Here is a 17,144-nt window from a genome sequence, read left to right on the forward strand (position 1 = left end):
ATCACACTCATTTTAATCACCACTGGATATAAAAACATGATGTGAATGAACTAGCAAAGAAATCTATATAAATTTCATGCAAAAATAAAAGAGATCAATGTATAAATGGCTTGAATATATATGACATAAACAACAATATTATAATGTAATTTATACATAATTATTATTAAATAAACGTTTTTTCCAGATTCTCTGGTCACTCATATATTTCTTTGAATATATATTTGTCATTATGGTAATTGATTAATACTATTTTTTATTTGATTTATTTTGTTTTATTTTATTAATTTTTGTGGGTTTTCGTGTGGTTTAACTGTGAATTTAGGCCATGTTTTTTTTAGTTTATCCTAACTATATAAGAGCTATATAAATGATTTGATGTTTTTTATTAATTAACCATCTGACATTGAGAAAAGATTCAGTCTCTTGCTTGGCCTACACGCATTAAAATTATTAATCCTGGTGTTATCTCCGGGTCAAGGTGACCCTGTGGCCCGAAAACAAATGTGTTTAAGGTATCCCTTGTGTTACCTCTTGATCAAGGTGAACGACCTCCACCACTGCATATGTATTTCTTGAAGCCAGGGAGGTCCTTCACCTTGACCCAGAGACAACACAAGGGATACCACAAACACATTTGTTTACAAGGGTCAAAGAGGTTTTCAAATAAGCCACGTTTTCCGTTGTGAGTGTATTTCCGTCGCCCACTGTGCGACATTTCCTGAACTTACTTGCGCCAATCAGGTCAAGTTTGTTCCCGTCCAACGAGTGCAGCCAGTCGGCGTCTCATGAATAAAAAACTTTGTTTGCTCGCCCATGAATCTACCGCTCAGATGTCTCCTGTTTCCATCCATGTGTACATTATCTGGCCAAGGTTAGTCTGAGGGCACATTTCTCCGGGCGGGAGAGCATGTGTTCAGACATCAAAAACAAACGGCTCACATGAGTTGAAGGAGGATGTTTGACTTCGTCCAGAAATCCTTCCTAAAACAACAGGTGAACAAGGAAGGATCTATTTTCTCGCTGACCTCTTAGCGATAGCGCGCTAATGATGCGTCGTCACGGTTCGATGGTCGAAAGGCGGCGTGGACGTCTTGGAGCGGCGCCAGTGCGCTGACAGCGATCGACAGAGTTATGGATGTAAGTTTTTCCTCTCGGCTCTTACATCATCTCCGGTAATTGTCCTCTCATCGCTCTCCTGTCCGGGCGTGTCGTTTCATATCCATGTAAATGAGCTGGACGTGGAGTCGGCCTGACCCCCCGTCTCCCGGGAGACGAGAACCTCAGGTGAAGATAATGACCGGCGGAGACGTTGCATCCATCACAGCCACTTTCATAAATCAACGCGTGAAATGCCAGCGAGCGACATAAAGGGTTTGTTTCTGCTGCGGTCGCCGTGCCAAGGGCGACGTCTATTAATATCCCCCCAAAAAAAAAATCTTCACGTCAATCTCTGTCGAGTTGAACCGTCATCCTTCCCCTGCTGTGTTGTCGACGATAACCAGGAAAGATAAAAGTTGGGATTTTTTACGACACAAAGATATGTCAAATATGTTAACCTTGTGGCTGTAAAGGCTTGTTAGCAAATACTTTCTACGATAAAAAAACGTTATCTTGATGTGGTGGCAGATTGTACGAACAAAAAGGGGCTACATGTGTAGTTCACTAGATTCCACCCTCGGATTCACCCCAGTGTTTTTTTTTTAAACAACTCACTAAGAAGTTGGATCAAGTTTTCGAGAGGGTACACAAGAGTTACAAAACTTTTTTTAGTGGAAATCTCTCTTATTTATGGTTATATCCACATGGCATAAAACATTTTGAATGGAGGTCTTTTCAGTCCCCATTCTTCCCCCTTTCTTTTGACCTTATCGAGCCTTTGTTTTGGCCGGGAGATTCCAAAATAATTTAACATAACATAGAATATACGTTGCAGGTTAGTGTTTATGTTTCAGGAATATTTAGACCAAGATAAGAACATAAAAGCCCTTAAATCATACTCAAAGTTCGCCTGTTGAAAATAGAAATTTTCAACAGGGATTTTTGTTTTTTTTTATGTGTAAACTATAAAGTTCAGTTGCTGCTTATGTTGAGTCAGTGTCAGAAGTCTCCAAAAACCAAATGCTATAACTTTCTTTATCTTAATCAGGAGAATGTTATGTTTTTAACTGTTAGCTTTTACAAAACACTGAGTTTCTTACTTTGTGCAATAAAATAACGGAGAAGGGGTTTGTTTTGTTTGATGGTGGTTCTGTGACGTCACTCGTCTGTTGAACCCCAATCTGCGGCCATCTTGGTTTAGTCCGACTCTGGTTAAGACGAGGGCAGTTTGAAATTATGGTGCGTATTTATTTTATGTTATGTCGGCTAATAGACTCGCACTTTAAGTTAAAGTAATGGTTCACCCAAAATTCAAACTTCACTCATTTTCTACTCATGTCGACTAAGGGTTGAGATTATTTTCAGAGTAATCTGTTCCTTTTTTAGAGTTATAGACAAATGTTTGTTCATTTTAATGTAGCGACTTGAGTTTAGTGGACGAACTTCTTCCAAAAAGAAGCTTAAAAACATCCAAATTCATCCGTGGTGTTTGTCTGTAAAGCCATCTTGTATTGAAGCCTCGTTATAAAAAAAAAAAGTAATTACTCTATATTTATTAACCTGAAGTACCTCCGATTTATATCCCTGTTGTAAACAGATTACTCTGAAAATAATTTCAACCCTTAGTCGACATGAGTAGAAAATGAGTGAAGTTTGAATTTTGGGTGAACCATTACTTTAACTTAAAGTGCGAGTCTATTAGCCGACATAACATAAAATAAATACGCACAATAATTTCAAACTGCCCCTCGTCTTAACCAGAGTCTGAAAGAAAAGAAAGAAAATTTGGGTGAAGTTTGAATTTTTGGTGAACCATAACTAGAAATGTTTACTTGAAACTTTACTGTTTAAAACCCAAGCCGTGTTTTAAAATACGCTCTTAATGTGTTTTTTATACTGTTAAAGGGTGTGTACGTGTACACAGCCAGCCTCAAGTGGACAGTCTGTGAACTACAACTTTTTGGCTCCACTTCCCACCCTCTTGTTCCTTTAGACTTCCTGGCATCGCATCAGTAATCTACAATAGTTTGAGCCACTGTTGCTGAGTTCTGACCATCATGTTTCCACCGATATCTTCACAACAGACATCGAGTTGTGAGATCAGTGTGTGTGTGAAGGACGCCTGAGAGCAGCAACATGGCTAACAACGTTAAATTATTCTCCTCAGACTCTTCTGGGATCGTGTTTCCCTTTCGGTCTGGCCGACACGTTTAAGGAATTCGGGATTTTGAGACGAAAGTATAATCCTGCGAACTGATCCCTCGCTGGTTGGATTCACTGGCAGGACGTCAAGTCAGGTGAAACTTTATCAGGACTCTTCAGGACGAGACACGTTTACATGCTTCTGGGGGGAAAAACACGGCGATCACTTCCGAAGTCGTGCCACGCCATCTGCGCCGAACTGTTGAATCAGCAGCCGGACAATGAAGGCTTCCGGTTCAGCGGAGACGGAGTGAGAGCATAAACCACTTGTGTGCAGGCTCTTATTAAAGACCTCATTGTTGACTGGTTATTCCAGCTCATTTGGTCTGAGCTTGAAAGGGACGGAGAAACCCTTCGGCGGAGAGCGAGACCCTGAGTACGTGTGATTCTAGGTCAGCACATGTTTCCGAAACACACACCTGAGTGTGAGCAGAGAGCGAAGGCGGGACCCTCGCTGTAGATAAGTGACCGTTTCATGTCTCTGCAAATACAAACAACACAGAGATTTGTCACTTTGAACAACTTGTTTATGCTGTTACTGTTGTGTTAAACACAGGTTTAAACTAGTTATTGATATGATCAATGGTTTTGGCTCCACAAATATTTATCTTATCTACAGATTAAACAGATTCAAACTAATAGGCGGAAACTTCCTCGATGAAACATGCATGACGACGGTGAGACATGAGTTTATTGATTACTGTATTTTTAAGATATTAAAGCTTAGTTTATCTTGTGCCAAAAATATATATTTTGAAAGAATTCTACAGCCATAAAAAACACCCACAAACTGTGAAACAAATGTACAAACCTGTTCAACAATTTCTACAAAATTTGTTCATTTGATTCAATTGTTTTTCATTTTTTAAAGAGTTTATTAGTTTACTTCAGAGTTTGTTCATTTGTTTTAGAATTTGTTCAATTGTTTGTAAATATGTTTCAGCTTTTGTTCATTTGCTTCAGAGTTTGTTCGTTTACTTCAGAGTTTTAAATGTGTTTCAGAGTTTGTTCAATTGTTTCAGAGTTTGCAAATGTGTTTCAGAGTTTGTTCATTTGTGTCAGAGTTTTAAATGTGTTTCAGAGTTTGTTCATTTGTTTCAGAGTTTGCAAATGTGTTTCAGAGCTTGTTCATTTGTTTCAGAGTTTGCAAATGTGTTTCAGAGCTTGTTCATTTGTTTCAGAGTTTGCAAATGTGTTTCAGAGCTTGTTCATTTGTTTCAGAGTTTGCAAATGTGTTTCAGAGTTTGTTCATTTGTGTCAGAGTTTTAAATGTGTTTCAGAGTTTGTTCATTTGTTTCAGAGTTTGCAAATGTGTTTCAGAGCTTGTTCATTTGTTTCTGAGTTTGCAAATGTGTTTCAGACTTTGTTCATTTGTGTCAGAGTTTTAAATGTGTTTCAGAGTTTGTTCATTTGTGTCAGAGTTTTAAATGTGTTTCAGAGTTTGTTCATTTGTTTCAGAGTTTGCAAATGTGTTTCAGAGCTTGTTCATTTGTTTCAGAGTTTGCAAATGTGTTTCAGAGTTTGTTCATTTGTGTCAGAGTTTGCAAATGTGTTTCAGAGCTTGTTCATTTGTTTCTGAGTTTGCAAATGTGTTTCAGACTTCTTGAATTGTTCAGTGACAATAATCACGTCTCAATAGTTTAGTCATTTGTTTTAAGTAAACTTTATTAACCTCTTTTTATTGTTTTAGTAAAAGGGTTAAATATAGTTTTTTTCCTGTCAGATGAAAGAAGAACAAGTTGGTATTTAAGATGACAAAAGAAAACTTCATTTACTTCTTCTGAACAGAATTATATTCTATCTTCAAATCAGACGTTTAGAATGAGAGTGCTTTGTCCTACAGACCTTCATGGGTTCTTGGTTACTGACATTAACTGACAATTATGAAAGTTATTTTGCTCAACCATCTCACTCTTCCCTCTAGAAGCCCAGAAAAAAAAACACCTTGACCTCCAACTTGAAAGTCCTTTAGAGGATTAAACGGCCTCGATCTGGTACTTTCAGGCCCAGAATCCTCGGCGGACCACGACCGTGGCGACTGACTGCAGGTCACTGTCATCCTTCAGATGACACTGAGGCAGCAGTGTTTGACTGCAGCGCTCTGATTAGCTCTGAGTGAGAGTGATGGCAGCTGAGGAGCCGACACGAGTAGAGCGATAACTTTATCTCGCTCACAAACACTCTGGAATTAATGGATCTTAGCAGAAGGACCGAGATATCGGCTAATTACGTGTCGTGGCCTTCAGGTGTCACCACTGACATTTTTATTTATTTTCAAAACTCTGGTGATCTTACCTCGCAACCACAAAGATGGATGAAAGTCAAGTCAAAGTATTGAATAACTTTACGGTAAAATCAACAGAACAAAATACGACATTGTTTAATTTCAGTTTTAAAAAGACGACAAAAGCTTTCAGATTCCAATAAAATATTTTCTAATAAAAGATGGCCTAAACTTGCACACTCCAAGTTGAGCTGGTCAATTTATCTCATCTTGTTGTTTTACTGCTGTGTTACAGGTACTTCTCAGAATTTTCTTTTTATTATATAATCTTTAAAAACAGATATGTGTACCATCTTAATATCTCAGCTAAAATTCAGGTGATCTATTTTTGATTGCATCAACAGAATTATTTATCAGATAACCTCCTTGGCAGGGGTAATTATTTGAGGAAATGTACATTCTCCGCATATCAGTGTTCGGGTCGCGGGGGCAGCAGCTTCAGCAGGGGGACCCAGACTTCTCTCGCCTCAGCTACATTGTCTAGCTCTTCCCAGTAGGAGACCTAGTCATAATCTCTCCAGCATGTCCTGGGTCTGACCCCTGGTCCACTACCGGTGGGACACACGTGTCCCGAACACCTACCTAACCATCATTCTTTATTGATTGATGCCTTTGTTTCCGGGTGGTTACCGATATTTTTGTGGCTATAGTTTTCATCTGTGATACTTTTTTATTGCAGAAATATAAAGTTCCATCCATTTAGATATAAGTCGTCTATATGAATTTTTTCATTTTTACAAGACACTAAAGTTTATGACTCAATTCAGAATGAGATTTCCAAGTTTCACCAGGTTGTTAAACACTTTGAGCAGAGAACTGAATAGCTTATTTAAAGTCATAGTGGTTATTGTGTTGGATGTAAACTGTTGTTCTCTCTGTGCCGACTGGCATCCTTGTGGCTCCTGCTCCTGTTGTTTGCACAGCTTGATCACTCGCTACCTCTGGTGCCGTCTGTGCTGCAGCTGTGGCGTCCAGCTCAAGGCTTGGCTCGCCTCATAATGGACAGCAAGATGTTCTTTTTTTATTACTTAAATTAATGATAAACCAGGAGTATCCGGAAGATACAGCCCACCTACAATTTCAGCTCACATATAAGAAAGTTAGTAATAGTTATTTGTAAAGCGCCTTTTTCTAGACCAGTGTCACAAAGGCTTGAACAATCAAATCCAATACACAGATAAAAATACCTATAAATTGAAAAACTCTTAATTGCCAAGACAACATAAGACAACCACTGGAGTCCCAAAACAATCGGGGGAAAGCCTGCACAAATAAGAATGTCTTAAGATGTTTCTTGAAGGAAATGTAGATCCATGAAAACAGAGGGAGAGGAAGATCGTTCCAAAGCTTAGAAGCGTGTTCAGGAACCATCAGTAGATTCTGATCCACAGACCTCAGAGCCCGAGCTGGGGTGTAAGGCTGGATCATATCAGTGATTTAAGGAGGAGCCTGACCATTAATAGTTCTTAAAGTAAGAACCAGAATTTAAAAATTGATCCTGAAAGAAACTGGCAGCCAGTGAAGAGTTTTAAGGATCGGGGAAATGTGAGTTCTTCTACCAGAGCATGGTCAGAATTCTGGCTGCAGAGTTTTGTATCAACTGCAGGCGACACAGCTCCTTCTTGTTTAGACACCAAAATAAACTATTACAATAGTCTTAACGAGAAGACAGAAACACATGGATTATAAGCTCCAGATAGTGTTGTGACATAATTTTCCTAAGATTAGAGATTTTCAGTACGTTTTTTGTCTTGTCAAGTTTAGCACAGATGCTCATTTCAGTGATCATTTTAAGGTTGGGCGTGAAAACATTCAGATGTCCATCATTAGAGAAACAACAGAGTGGATTGGAGTTTCAGGAATGAAAGTTCTGTGACCACAAACACACATTTATTGCCTCCACTGACGCCACTCCTGCCATCTATTCCGACCTCACACAGCTTGATCTGCTCTGACCCCGTCATGGGTGAGTTGACGCCTCAATTGAAAGAAGGTCAAAGTAAACTCTAGATGTCATGCTGGCGAGAGAAAGTCCAAAGCTAGACTGTTCAAATATAGTTATTTTCCCATTCTCTAGACTTCTCGGAAGGTTTCATTGTTACATGTCAATGACAATAAAGAACTGAACATGAAAATGAACATGAAACTGAACGTTTTAAGACGTCCTTTGTTCCTCTGCCATAAGGTGCCACAACAGATCTTTCTCTCATGCTTAACATGCAATTTTTACTTTTTGTTGGCCATTTTGGAATGATTTCTTTATGCCTCATTATGTTTTAAATGTATTTATTGTATATATGCATTTATTTGATCTTGATTGTTTTCACATGTTTCTATGGATCCATCCATCCATCTATCATCTCTATCTTACTTGATAACTTTCTTCAGTATGAGTTTTTATCACCTTTTTGTTTGGTAATCTTTTTCTATTGTAAGATTTAACTTGGTTTTAAATTGTTGAGTATTTTCCTCAGTTTTTTTCGATAAGAGAAACACACGATGAAAGAGGTATTTTTTGACAAATAAATACATTTTATTGAGTCTAAGCTAAGGTCAGGTGACGGGGGAACAGTCGGAGAAATGACATCTTCATTAGTGATGGGCTGATGAAGCTTCATGAAGCAGTGTCATTATTTTAGAAGTCCACTAGATGGGGTCTCTGCACTAGCATTCTTTGTTTTGAACAACTATTCCAATGAAACATCACATAAATTTTAAACTGATAGCGCCACCTACTGACTTCTAAACAACATGACACTGCTTCATTGGCGCATCAGTAATCTTCAGCTCACTTGGTGGAATACAATTGTCTTCTCTTGCCAACCTAGAGACATGTTTTGGGTCCGTCCTGGGGCCTCCTCCCATTTTGATATGCCTGAAGTACCTCAGAAGGAATCCTTCAAGGATCACATGCCTCCCTGTGGAGGAGCAGTGATCTTCAAATCTTCCATTGTTGGAATGACAGCAGACGTTCTTGAAACCTTGAATCGGTGGAAACGAAGTTCCTTCCATTATTGCTGCGAGAGGAACTTTCATCAACTGCTCATGTGGGTTTGATCTCCTTCCTCTGAGCAAAGCTACAGTGTCGCAACATTTAAACATGAGCCGTAATATCGTCATTAAATCTCAGTAAACGTAATGACGAGCCACGTGAGGCAGAAAATTAGGACGACTGAAGACAGAAAGGCAGAGAGAACGAGCCACCGGGAAGCTCTGGGCGTCCAGAAGAAATCCTGCTCAGCTCTTGGCACAAATCCAAAAGTGTGAACTCCTGAGCACCGGGTCGGAGAAGTGGGTGATTGTCAGGAGGGGTTCCGTCGACACTTCTTCGCTTTGGAGACTTTTTCGTGCCTCACAGTCTCACACTCCAGAGTGGAAAGTTCAGAAATCCTCTGGATGAAAGAGCGTGAAGCTCCCAGCACCGGGTCCCGATACATCTCACCTACGACACACAAGTTACACGAGAAGTTCCTTCACTGGCAGCAGATGTTTCTGTTGTCGTCACTCGTTGACCTTCAGTCACTGACGATTAGAAACCAACGCCGTGTTCCCTCATTTTTCTACGGAGTAACATTTTTTATTTGTACTTGTAAACTGAAAATTGCATACGAGGTTCCATCACTCTCAGTAACGCTGACCTGCACAGCCCCGGTTATGCTTTGCCGCCCAGCCGACCGAGCACCGCCGCGATCAGTTTTGAAATTTAAACATAGACATATGATTGAAATACAGTATTATAGCGACCAATCAGCCTTCACTAAATTGTGTAGAGAGGCATCATGGGAGTTCACTGTTGTAGTTTGTGCCTCAGACTCAGTTAAGGGATTGTGTTGAAATGAATCTGCTGTTTTATAAAATGACAAATATCTTTGATGTTCCTGACTTCAGTTTGCAACAATATATTTAAATATTCAATAATTTGTACAAAAACAAATAGTACAACAGCCAGACCACAGAAGGTGAATTTATTTTTATTTAATTTCATGTTTATTATTTTTGAGGAGTCGCAGAACTCGGTTTCTCTCTCGATCTAATATGAGATCCAGAGCAGCACTTATGAAACTACACTAAACTTAATTTGGAAAAAAAGACTTTAATGTGTCGTCAGCTCCCGAGTGAGTGTAAGTATTCAATAACAATCATTTATGAAATATTAAAAACTAGTTTTGAAGATTTGTCGTCTGTTATTTCTGTTTGAGAATCTCCTCAAGATTCTCATCTATAGAGAGGGTTCAGCTGCAAACACCCATCGTCACTTTGTTAATCCATACAAAGTGAAGAAACGCTCACATTTTCGGTAATATCTCCTCTATTTAGTAAGGAAGGAGCTCAAAAACAGTTGCTTCACCTGCACTTTGGAATGTGTTAGAATCCAAAAAACATTAATTTATTAAATCTGAATCATTAAGCCATAAAGGTAGTGATGGACCGATGAAGCGTCATGAAGCAGTGTCATGCTGTTTACAGGTCAGTAGGTGGCGCAATCAGTTTCAAAATGATGTGGCGTTTCATTAGAAGAGTTGTTCAAAACAATGGAAAATAGCGCAGAGAATAGCGCCATCTAGTGGACTCTGAAAATAATGACAAAGTTTCATCAGACCATCACTACATAGAGGTCTGGAGTAAGAATCAGATCAGAGGCTGATCCAACTCTGGGAGAATTTATTTATTTTGTAACTTGTTTGAAGATATAAAGACATGAAGGCGTTTATACATTGTATTACTTAAGTTGACCATTAAAATTAGATTAAAATGTGGAACTGAATGTTTAAGCAGTGAAGCTAAAACTTATTTTTCCTGTTCAGAACCTGCAGATGTGCCTCCTTTCACCTACATGAGCCATGTTCATGTTGGAGAGCTCGACAGTACATGAGAGCAGTGCATGCGTTTAAGCGACAGGTAAGAGTGTTGAAATAACTCACCTTTTTGGTCGTCCTTCACAGCAGGTGCGCTGTAGGCCGGAGGGTTGACTCTAGGCCTGCGGGGGAGAATCGCGAGTATTTATTGGTAGTTTCTCAACACAAGATCATGTGGACGGACGGGATACCTGCTGGTTTTGCCGTGATCTACTGGAAAGGTATTTCGGCCTTTCAGCACCAACGTGGTCAGCGACAGGATGTGTGGATTGGTGTTCAGCTGGCATCCCTCGTGATTCCTGAAGGGCAATCATCAAGAACATTGAGGCGGACACGTGTTTAGTGTTTTAAACAGTACTTTAACTCATCCTTCACTTTCTAATCCAGTCACAACAGCGAGTATCAGCTGCTTCACCTTCCTACTGTGCCACCATTGGTGATCTATAATCTGACTGATGTGTGCTATGAGCGGATCCGCTCCAGCTACTGATGTGAGCACTTTAATCCAGTGGTTACCCGAGGGTGAAAGGCCGAGCCGGGGGGCTGTGGGAAAGCTCTTTGGGAAAGGTGAAGGGCTGCAGATTCCCTGCTCTGGTCACGAGGTAGTCTTTTGGCCGCCGGGGCATCGCAGGTCTGCTGCTCTCCATCACTGTGCGGACACATTGTTTATCTTTATATTTATACACGGGTCAAATGAAGAAAAGATGAAACAATTTAAGAAATTAGAGACGATTCGACCTCATGGTCATAACAGGTGATAGACCACCACCTAGCGGCTGAGATGATGTACTACAGATCTCTGCACTGACTTTTCTCTTTAGATAAACACACCAACTAAATACCCTTTTCTTTTCTTTTTCTTTTCTTTTTTACCAAAAACATTTACACGACATCGAGTGTTGAAATTCCTGTCTTACATTTGTTGTAGAAGAGAAAGTGCCTCCCGCAAATGTTCTCCTGGGGTTCACTCGTCTGCAGTCTTTCATAAGCAGATACATTAGGTGACCTACGACACACCGGAGGGAAATGACACCGTTATTCCAGATGCTCATGATGATAACATCACCACAACTAATCTAAATTCCTATATGATACATATATTGGAAATTATATTATATTATTTATTATATTATAATAAATTATATTATAATATTGGTATAGGGATCAATAAAGTTCTATCTATCCATAGTATATATATATATAACGTCTTTTTTGCCATTGACAAAAACGCAAAACTTTATTGGACAGTAATGAAAGTATTAAGTTTAATTAACTCCGATTTCCGTGTCAACAGATGTTAACATTTTCTCTATATTGTAAGAATGAAACAATATCGTCTGACTGGCAACTACATGTGGCGCAGCACGTCAGGGGTCGCAATTCTCGCGAGATCGTTTGGGAAACCTTACCGGAAGTATGAAAAAGTTTATGTCGAAACGTTTTTTTTATTTTTTTAAATAGCTTTTATTCCGTTTGACATTGGAAGGAATCAGGGAAACAGGGAATTTGAAGATACACAATTACTATTAATAAGTATAAAGAACCCACCGATCGGTGAGTTGACGTCTTACCGGCTGATAGTGAAGGACTTCCCGTCCGTGGACTCTATAAAGAAGTGACCATCAGGTAACATTCAGAGTATCGTTCCACATCAACACTTCTGCACTCACTGCTCAAGGATTCAATGGTCGGGTGTTTTCTCATGTTCGGCCTGAATCCTGCGCGTCCTCCTCCCATCTTCAGGCAGTCTGCGGGCTCATGGAGGCCGGAGAAGCGCTCACCGGGTAACGGTGCTACATTGACGGTGAAGGGTACTGGAGCACCGAGCCGGAGACTCATCGCAGAACCGTTTCCACGCGTACATGGATGCTCGGTGGATCCCGCGAGGGCATGATACAGTCGGGTACATCCGGGTGGGGAAGCTTGGCTGCAGTGTCAGTGAGAACACGTTGCCATGGAAACACGTGGACTCCGTTCAGCCTAGAATAACCGGAGTTTGGTCGCTTTAAGAACTTGTCTCCAAAAAAAAGATAAAAGAAAAGTATCCGTTATTCTATCTGATGCTGGCAGGAGTTTTAGAATAAGGATTACCGAAGTGTATAGGAATGACTAGGTACCAGTTTCAGGCACAAATAAAATATAAAGCCTTCAAAATTAATTTTTGGATAAAACATAGGCTTGTAAATAAGGTAGTTTGAACCATCAATTCCATGTGAGCCTTGACTGACTAAAAACTAGATACTTTTCTGGTTGGACACTTGGATGCGTTTATGTTCTTGAGTTTGTTTATTTTACATACTTCTTGACAGCCATTCTTTCAAGGTGACCAAATGTACTTTTGTGAGAGATATTGAGGTGAAACGAATGAATATAAAACAGGAGACGAAGACATTTTTTAACATTTTTATTGAACAGTCCATCTCTTTTGAAAACCTGCAAGACAAAACAAGGTCATCAGTTTATGCAACAAGACCAGGTTCACTAGAGGAGGAGGGCAACAGATGTGGCTTCAGTCAACTTTGGCTTATTTTCAAAGAGTACTCATCATAGTCGATAAGACGGGGAAAGAATATCGCATCATCAGCCACACCTGAAGCCTCGGTCACTTTCTTATCAACTCACCATTTCTTCAGTTCATTCTCCGGATCATTCTGTTGATCTGATCCTCACGGTTGCCGGCATCTCCACCCTCCACGAAGTGTGTCGTCTTCTTCTTCATGCCACCACGTGGTGAGGACAGCTTGAAGGGCCACACGAAGTTGTTGGCGGACTTGAAGTTCTTTCCCACTGTGTAGATCTCATGGATGAGGTCCTCCATACAGATGATTCCATATTTGCCTGCAAGTAAATACTTTCATAAATTCCAATATACTGATAATTTAACTACATTAGTAACAAATTAAATGGCTGAGAAAATAGGTTTTATTCTAACTGTCCTTTACAGTGTTTGTGGTTTCAGATACAACTGGCTAAAGTTACGATTTCAATCACCATAGTCGTTAAGACGGGGAAAAAAGTGAACATCATTAACCACTTTGAGTCTAAACCCTTTCATTAGCATGAATAAGATACTGAAGTATTTTTACCAAGAGCCTTCTCCACCAGGGCGTTCTCAGTCAGGGCGATGCGCTGCTTCTTGATTCTGCCATGTCCACGTTTGTAGATGAGCTCACGCACAGACTTCAGGTTGGGGTATCTGGGAAGGGCAGAGCAATATTTTAATCTTGGCTGCTCAACTTATAAAACACGAGGATTCAGAAATGATAGTTGCAAAGTGGTTTCAGACAAAACTGGCAATGTTACAGTCAATAGTCACCATGGTCGATAAGACGGGGAAAAAAGTTTACCATCATTAAACACTTTCCAGAGCATTAACACTTGACCATATATTACACTTTCAAAGAGCAGTCTTACCCCCAAGCAATGTAAGGCTCTGCGATTCTCAGCATGTTGATGGAAGCCTTGTTCAGCTTGACGAAGACTCCGTTGAAGATCTGACGAAGTCGCATGAGCTGCAAAACCTTGCGGACCTTGGGAGGAACACCGTTGATACTAGGAGGAAGAAAGAAACCGTCAGCATGTTCTTCGTCCACAGGATTATTCTCAACTCTGCTCATGTGTGTGGATTCAGACATCATTGGCTTATTTAAGACATTTGTATCAGCATAGTCGATAAGTCGGGGAAAGAATGTTCATCATTAACCACACAAGCTCTATATGGGTTGCAATGTTTTTCAATCAGAAATTAAAATTTGTTAAGGTCAGGATGTAAGCAAGGTTTTGATAGTTCACCCAAAATGAACTCATCTTCATGTGGATAAAGGCTTGTGATTATTTTCAGAGTAATCGGTTCCTTTAAAGTCTTATGCAAAAATGTAGATACATTTGAATGAAGCAACTGATGCACAAAGTGCAGTCTATCGTCTACGTGAGTAATCTCTGTCTGTGTTGCTTGTTATAGCTTAACAGACTATTTCCAGAACACTCATTGAAGCTTCAATTCAAGAGGGTAATTACAGACGAGCACCACAGAGGTATTTGGACATTTTAAAGCGCATCATTTTGGAAGAATATTTTAATTTTGAATTAAGACATCCGAGCTCCAGTAACTTCATTCAAATGAAACGAATTACTCAAAAATGTTAACCCTTAGTCAACATGTAGAATGAGTAGAAAATTCAAAGTGAACTTTGGGTGAACCACCAATTTAAGCCAACAGCTTTACATATCATCCAACAGTTAAGTCAAATATTAACAGATTTAATCAAATTACACAAAACTACAAAATAGGCATCTTAAAAATGACAGTCATGACTTTGTTGAGCGATGACTTATTTAATATTTTACGAACAGAAAACCTTAAGTATATTGCAACCCATGTAAATGACAAATCTGACAGTGATGCTGTGGAAACTCACCCTCTGATCCTGACGACAAAGGCCAATTTGGGCTCAGCTGGAACATAGAAGTTCCCCACCTTGCGAGCCATTCGGGACATGCGGATCTCACGCCTGTACATCTGCCTGTACTCGGCATGGTACTTCTCAGCCCTCTGGTAGATCAGCTTTCTGGTCACCTTGCGAGCCTTGAAGGAAAACACACGCAAACATAAGTTAGCAAAGAGGTCGGTTGCTCGCGTCACCAGGTGCGACGTGGTAGTTCAACTTGGAAAACGTACCTTCTTCTCAGCGATTCTCTTTTTGATGAGCCTGTTTTGCAAGGCGGCGTAGGCCTTTCGCCTTTTGAGAAGGCTCTCAGGGACCGGAGGAACTTTTCTGAAAAAAAGAGTAACGTACGTTTAGTCCAGTGGCTTGTGGTTCACTCGACAATGTGGGATTTCATTTCGACAAGCTATCCGTTAGCTAGTTAGCAAGCTAGTTACCGGCACGTTAAATTCACACGCTTGACGCTCATCGTAAAACAACATTTAACAGCAAACGTGCGATGAACGAGTACTTGTTCTCCGTGACAGTTGAAATACAACTCATTTTAGGAAAAACAGCCATGTTGTTCTCGGCTAACATGCTAGCGGCCATCTAGTCAGAATAAAAAACACTTTTTACCGATTGTGCTCTACAATACACACCGCGTTACATTGTCACACATTTAAACAACCACAATTATGAGAACCCTAGCTGATAACGACGGTTTTATTCAAGGATGGTGTTAGATTTGTCATGAGGAATATACACTCACTCTGCGTCCGCCATTGTGTCCGCCGAGTAAGAGGAATTTTTCAAGGCGCATGCGCGACTTAAAGACACAAAGTTGTGGCGCTGGCCTCGTTCGCGCCTGCATAGAAATAATCAGTATAAAGTGATAATCAATAAAACAGTTCGAAGCAGAGCCGAAAAATATCTGGCGTTATTCAAATCTGTGAAAATATTTACTTTTGCAGTTACTGTCTGATTAAGTTTTAAAGGGTACGATTTTCTGTAATTCCTGCTTCTATTACAAATAGAATTGACGAAATAAGTATTTGATTGCTTACTGTTTTTATCAATTTCACCAGTAACAAAGAAACCAATGCTCCATGCTTAAAAAACAAACAAAATAAAAGTACAAAAATATTGTAATTTTTTTTAAATTATTATTTCATTTACGGAAATATGTTTTTGATTATTCAGATTAACTTCAAAAACTATGCTCATGGAGTTGCCTAGTGGGTTTCTGGACCTAATTTCTATGAATAATCTGTAAACTGAATTTAAGCTTGTAGTTGTTGAGCGACATCCTAAAAAACCCAAAGGATTTGAAGTGGATCTGCAAAGACTAGTGGTCCAAAATCCTCCCGAGATGCGTGTTCATCATCTCCAGGGAACATCTAACCCCTGATCTTAAGGTTTTGTCCACAAAGTACTAAAGTAATGTTTTAATTAAACACTTGTTTCACTTGGAACATTAAATAATTTAAATCCATTTTTATCCATCAAATTCTGTCTTTCACTATTTCAGAAAGGGTGCCATCAAAGTGCATCCTTTATTTATTTGTCACAGGTCCAACTGGCAGAGGGGCAGTCATGTTGGAAAAACCCATTTGTTTCTGCCATAGAGCAGATAATGCATCACACTGTTGTGAACTTACATATGAGAATTTAGTAAAGACACGAGTTATCTTTCATTCATTTTCCTGACATTACAACCCTTTCTATAGGGTAGATGTTCGACAGGTCTCACAAGTAAATAATAACATAGCATGGAACGTACGGGTGGAAAAGCCTGGCTACAGTGTCAGAGACCCGGTCGCCATGGAAACATAGATTTTGGTCAAACTAGAATGACCCCGGCTTGGCCACATTTCTTCTCAAAATACACGCAGTACAGTGGAACCATCGTTGGTCGCTGATGCTGGCAGAGAAGACGTTTCACGAGAGGCCGTTGAATATAGGTATGTTTTAATGATGGAACAACTCATGAGAAAACCTTAATGTGTTTTTAGTGGCAACATAAAATTACGTATAAATAATGAATACAATTGAATACAAAATACAATTTAATTAAACAATGTTTGGGAATCTCAAACCAAAACAGCCTTTAACCTTTAAATAAATACATTTAAATAACCTTTAATAATATTAAAGTACATCAAAAGCGTTTATGAAAAATATACAGGACTAGTGAATACTATTATGGGGTTATTGAGGCCTCATAATACAGCATTGAAGTAAAGACACTATATCATGATACGTGTCATTTTGAAT

The 17,144-nt window shown here is 39.5% G+C and overlaps 2 protein-coding genes and 4 non-coding genes across 6 annotated transcripts; all 6 read right to left on the minus strand.

The window, feature by feature from the left end:
- Window positions 1-8,174: 8,174 nt before the first annotated feature.
- On the minus strand, window positions 8,175-12,557 carry c4h8orf89 (chromosome 4 C8orf89 homolog). The gene is made up of 7 exons (XM_087788086.1): window positions 12,114-12,557; window positions 12,015-12,048; window positions 11,361-11,449; window positions 10,960-11,092; window positions 10,635-10,742; window positions 10,510-10,565; window positions 8,175-9,029 (listed from the first exon to the last, which is right to left on the minus strand). Exons 1-7 carry the CDS (start codon window positions 12,280-12,282, stop codon window positions 8,890-8,892), a joined length of 729 nt encoding a protein of 242 aa, XP_087644212.1. The 5' UTR covers window positions 12,283-12,557; the 3' UTR covers window positions 8,175-8,889.
- Window positions 12,558-12,832: 275 nt separating this feature from the next.
- rpl7 (ribosomal protein L7) lies at window positions 12,833-15,706 on the minus strand. Its single transcript, XM_087788986.1, has 7 exons — window positions 15,640-15,706; window positions 15,122-15,218; window positions 14,862-15,028; window positions 13,858-13,995; window positions 13,530-13,639; window positions 13,066-13,281; window positions 12,833-12,876 (listed from the first exon to the last, which is right to left on the minus strand). Exons 1-6 carry the CDS (start codon window positions 15,651-15,653, stop codon window positions 13,073-13,075), a joined length of 735 nt encoding a protein of 244 aa, XP_087645112.1. The 5' UTR covers window positions 15,654-15,706; the 3' UTR covers window positions 12,833-12,876; window positions 13,066-13,072.
- Window positions 12,944-13,034, minus strand: LOC148081913 (small nucleolar SNORD12/SNORD106). The gene has a single exon (XR_015711288.1). It is a non-coding gene; the product is annotated as a small nucleolar SNORD12/SNORD106 (small nucleolar RNA).
- LOC148081914 (small nucleolar SNORD12/SNORD106) lies at window positions 13,393-13,477 on the minus strand. Its single transcript, XR_015711282.1, has one exon. It is a non-coding gene; the product is annotated as a small nucleolar SNORD12/SNORD106 (small nucleolar RNA).
- On the minus strand, window positions 13,715-13,806 carry LOC148081915 (small nucleolar SNORD12/SNORD106). Its single transcript, XR_015711280.1, has one exon. It is a non-coding gene; the product is annotated as a small nucleolar SNORD12/SNORD106 (small nucleolar RNA).
- LOC148081916 (small nucleolar SNORD12/SNORD106) lies at window positions 14,062-14,152 on the minus strand. Its single transcript, XR_015711285.1, has one exon. It is a non-coding gene; the product is annotated as a small nucleolar SNORD12/SNORD106 (small nucleolar RNA).
- Window positions 15,707-17,144: the final 1,438 nt, after the last annotated feature.

The sequence above is a fragment of the Callionymus lyra genome, chromosome 4, assembly GCF_982586985.1.
Source record: "Callionymus lyra chromosome 4, fCalLyr1.hap1.1, whole genome shotgun sequence".
NCBI lineage: Eukaryota > Metazoa > Chordata > Actinopteri > Syngnathiformes > Callionymidae > Callionymus > Callionymus lyra.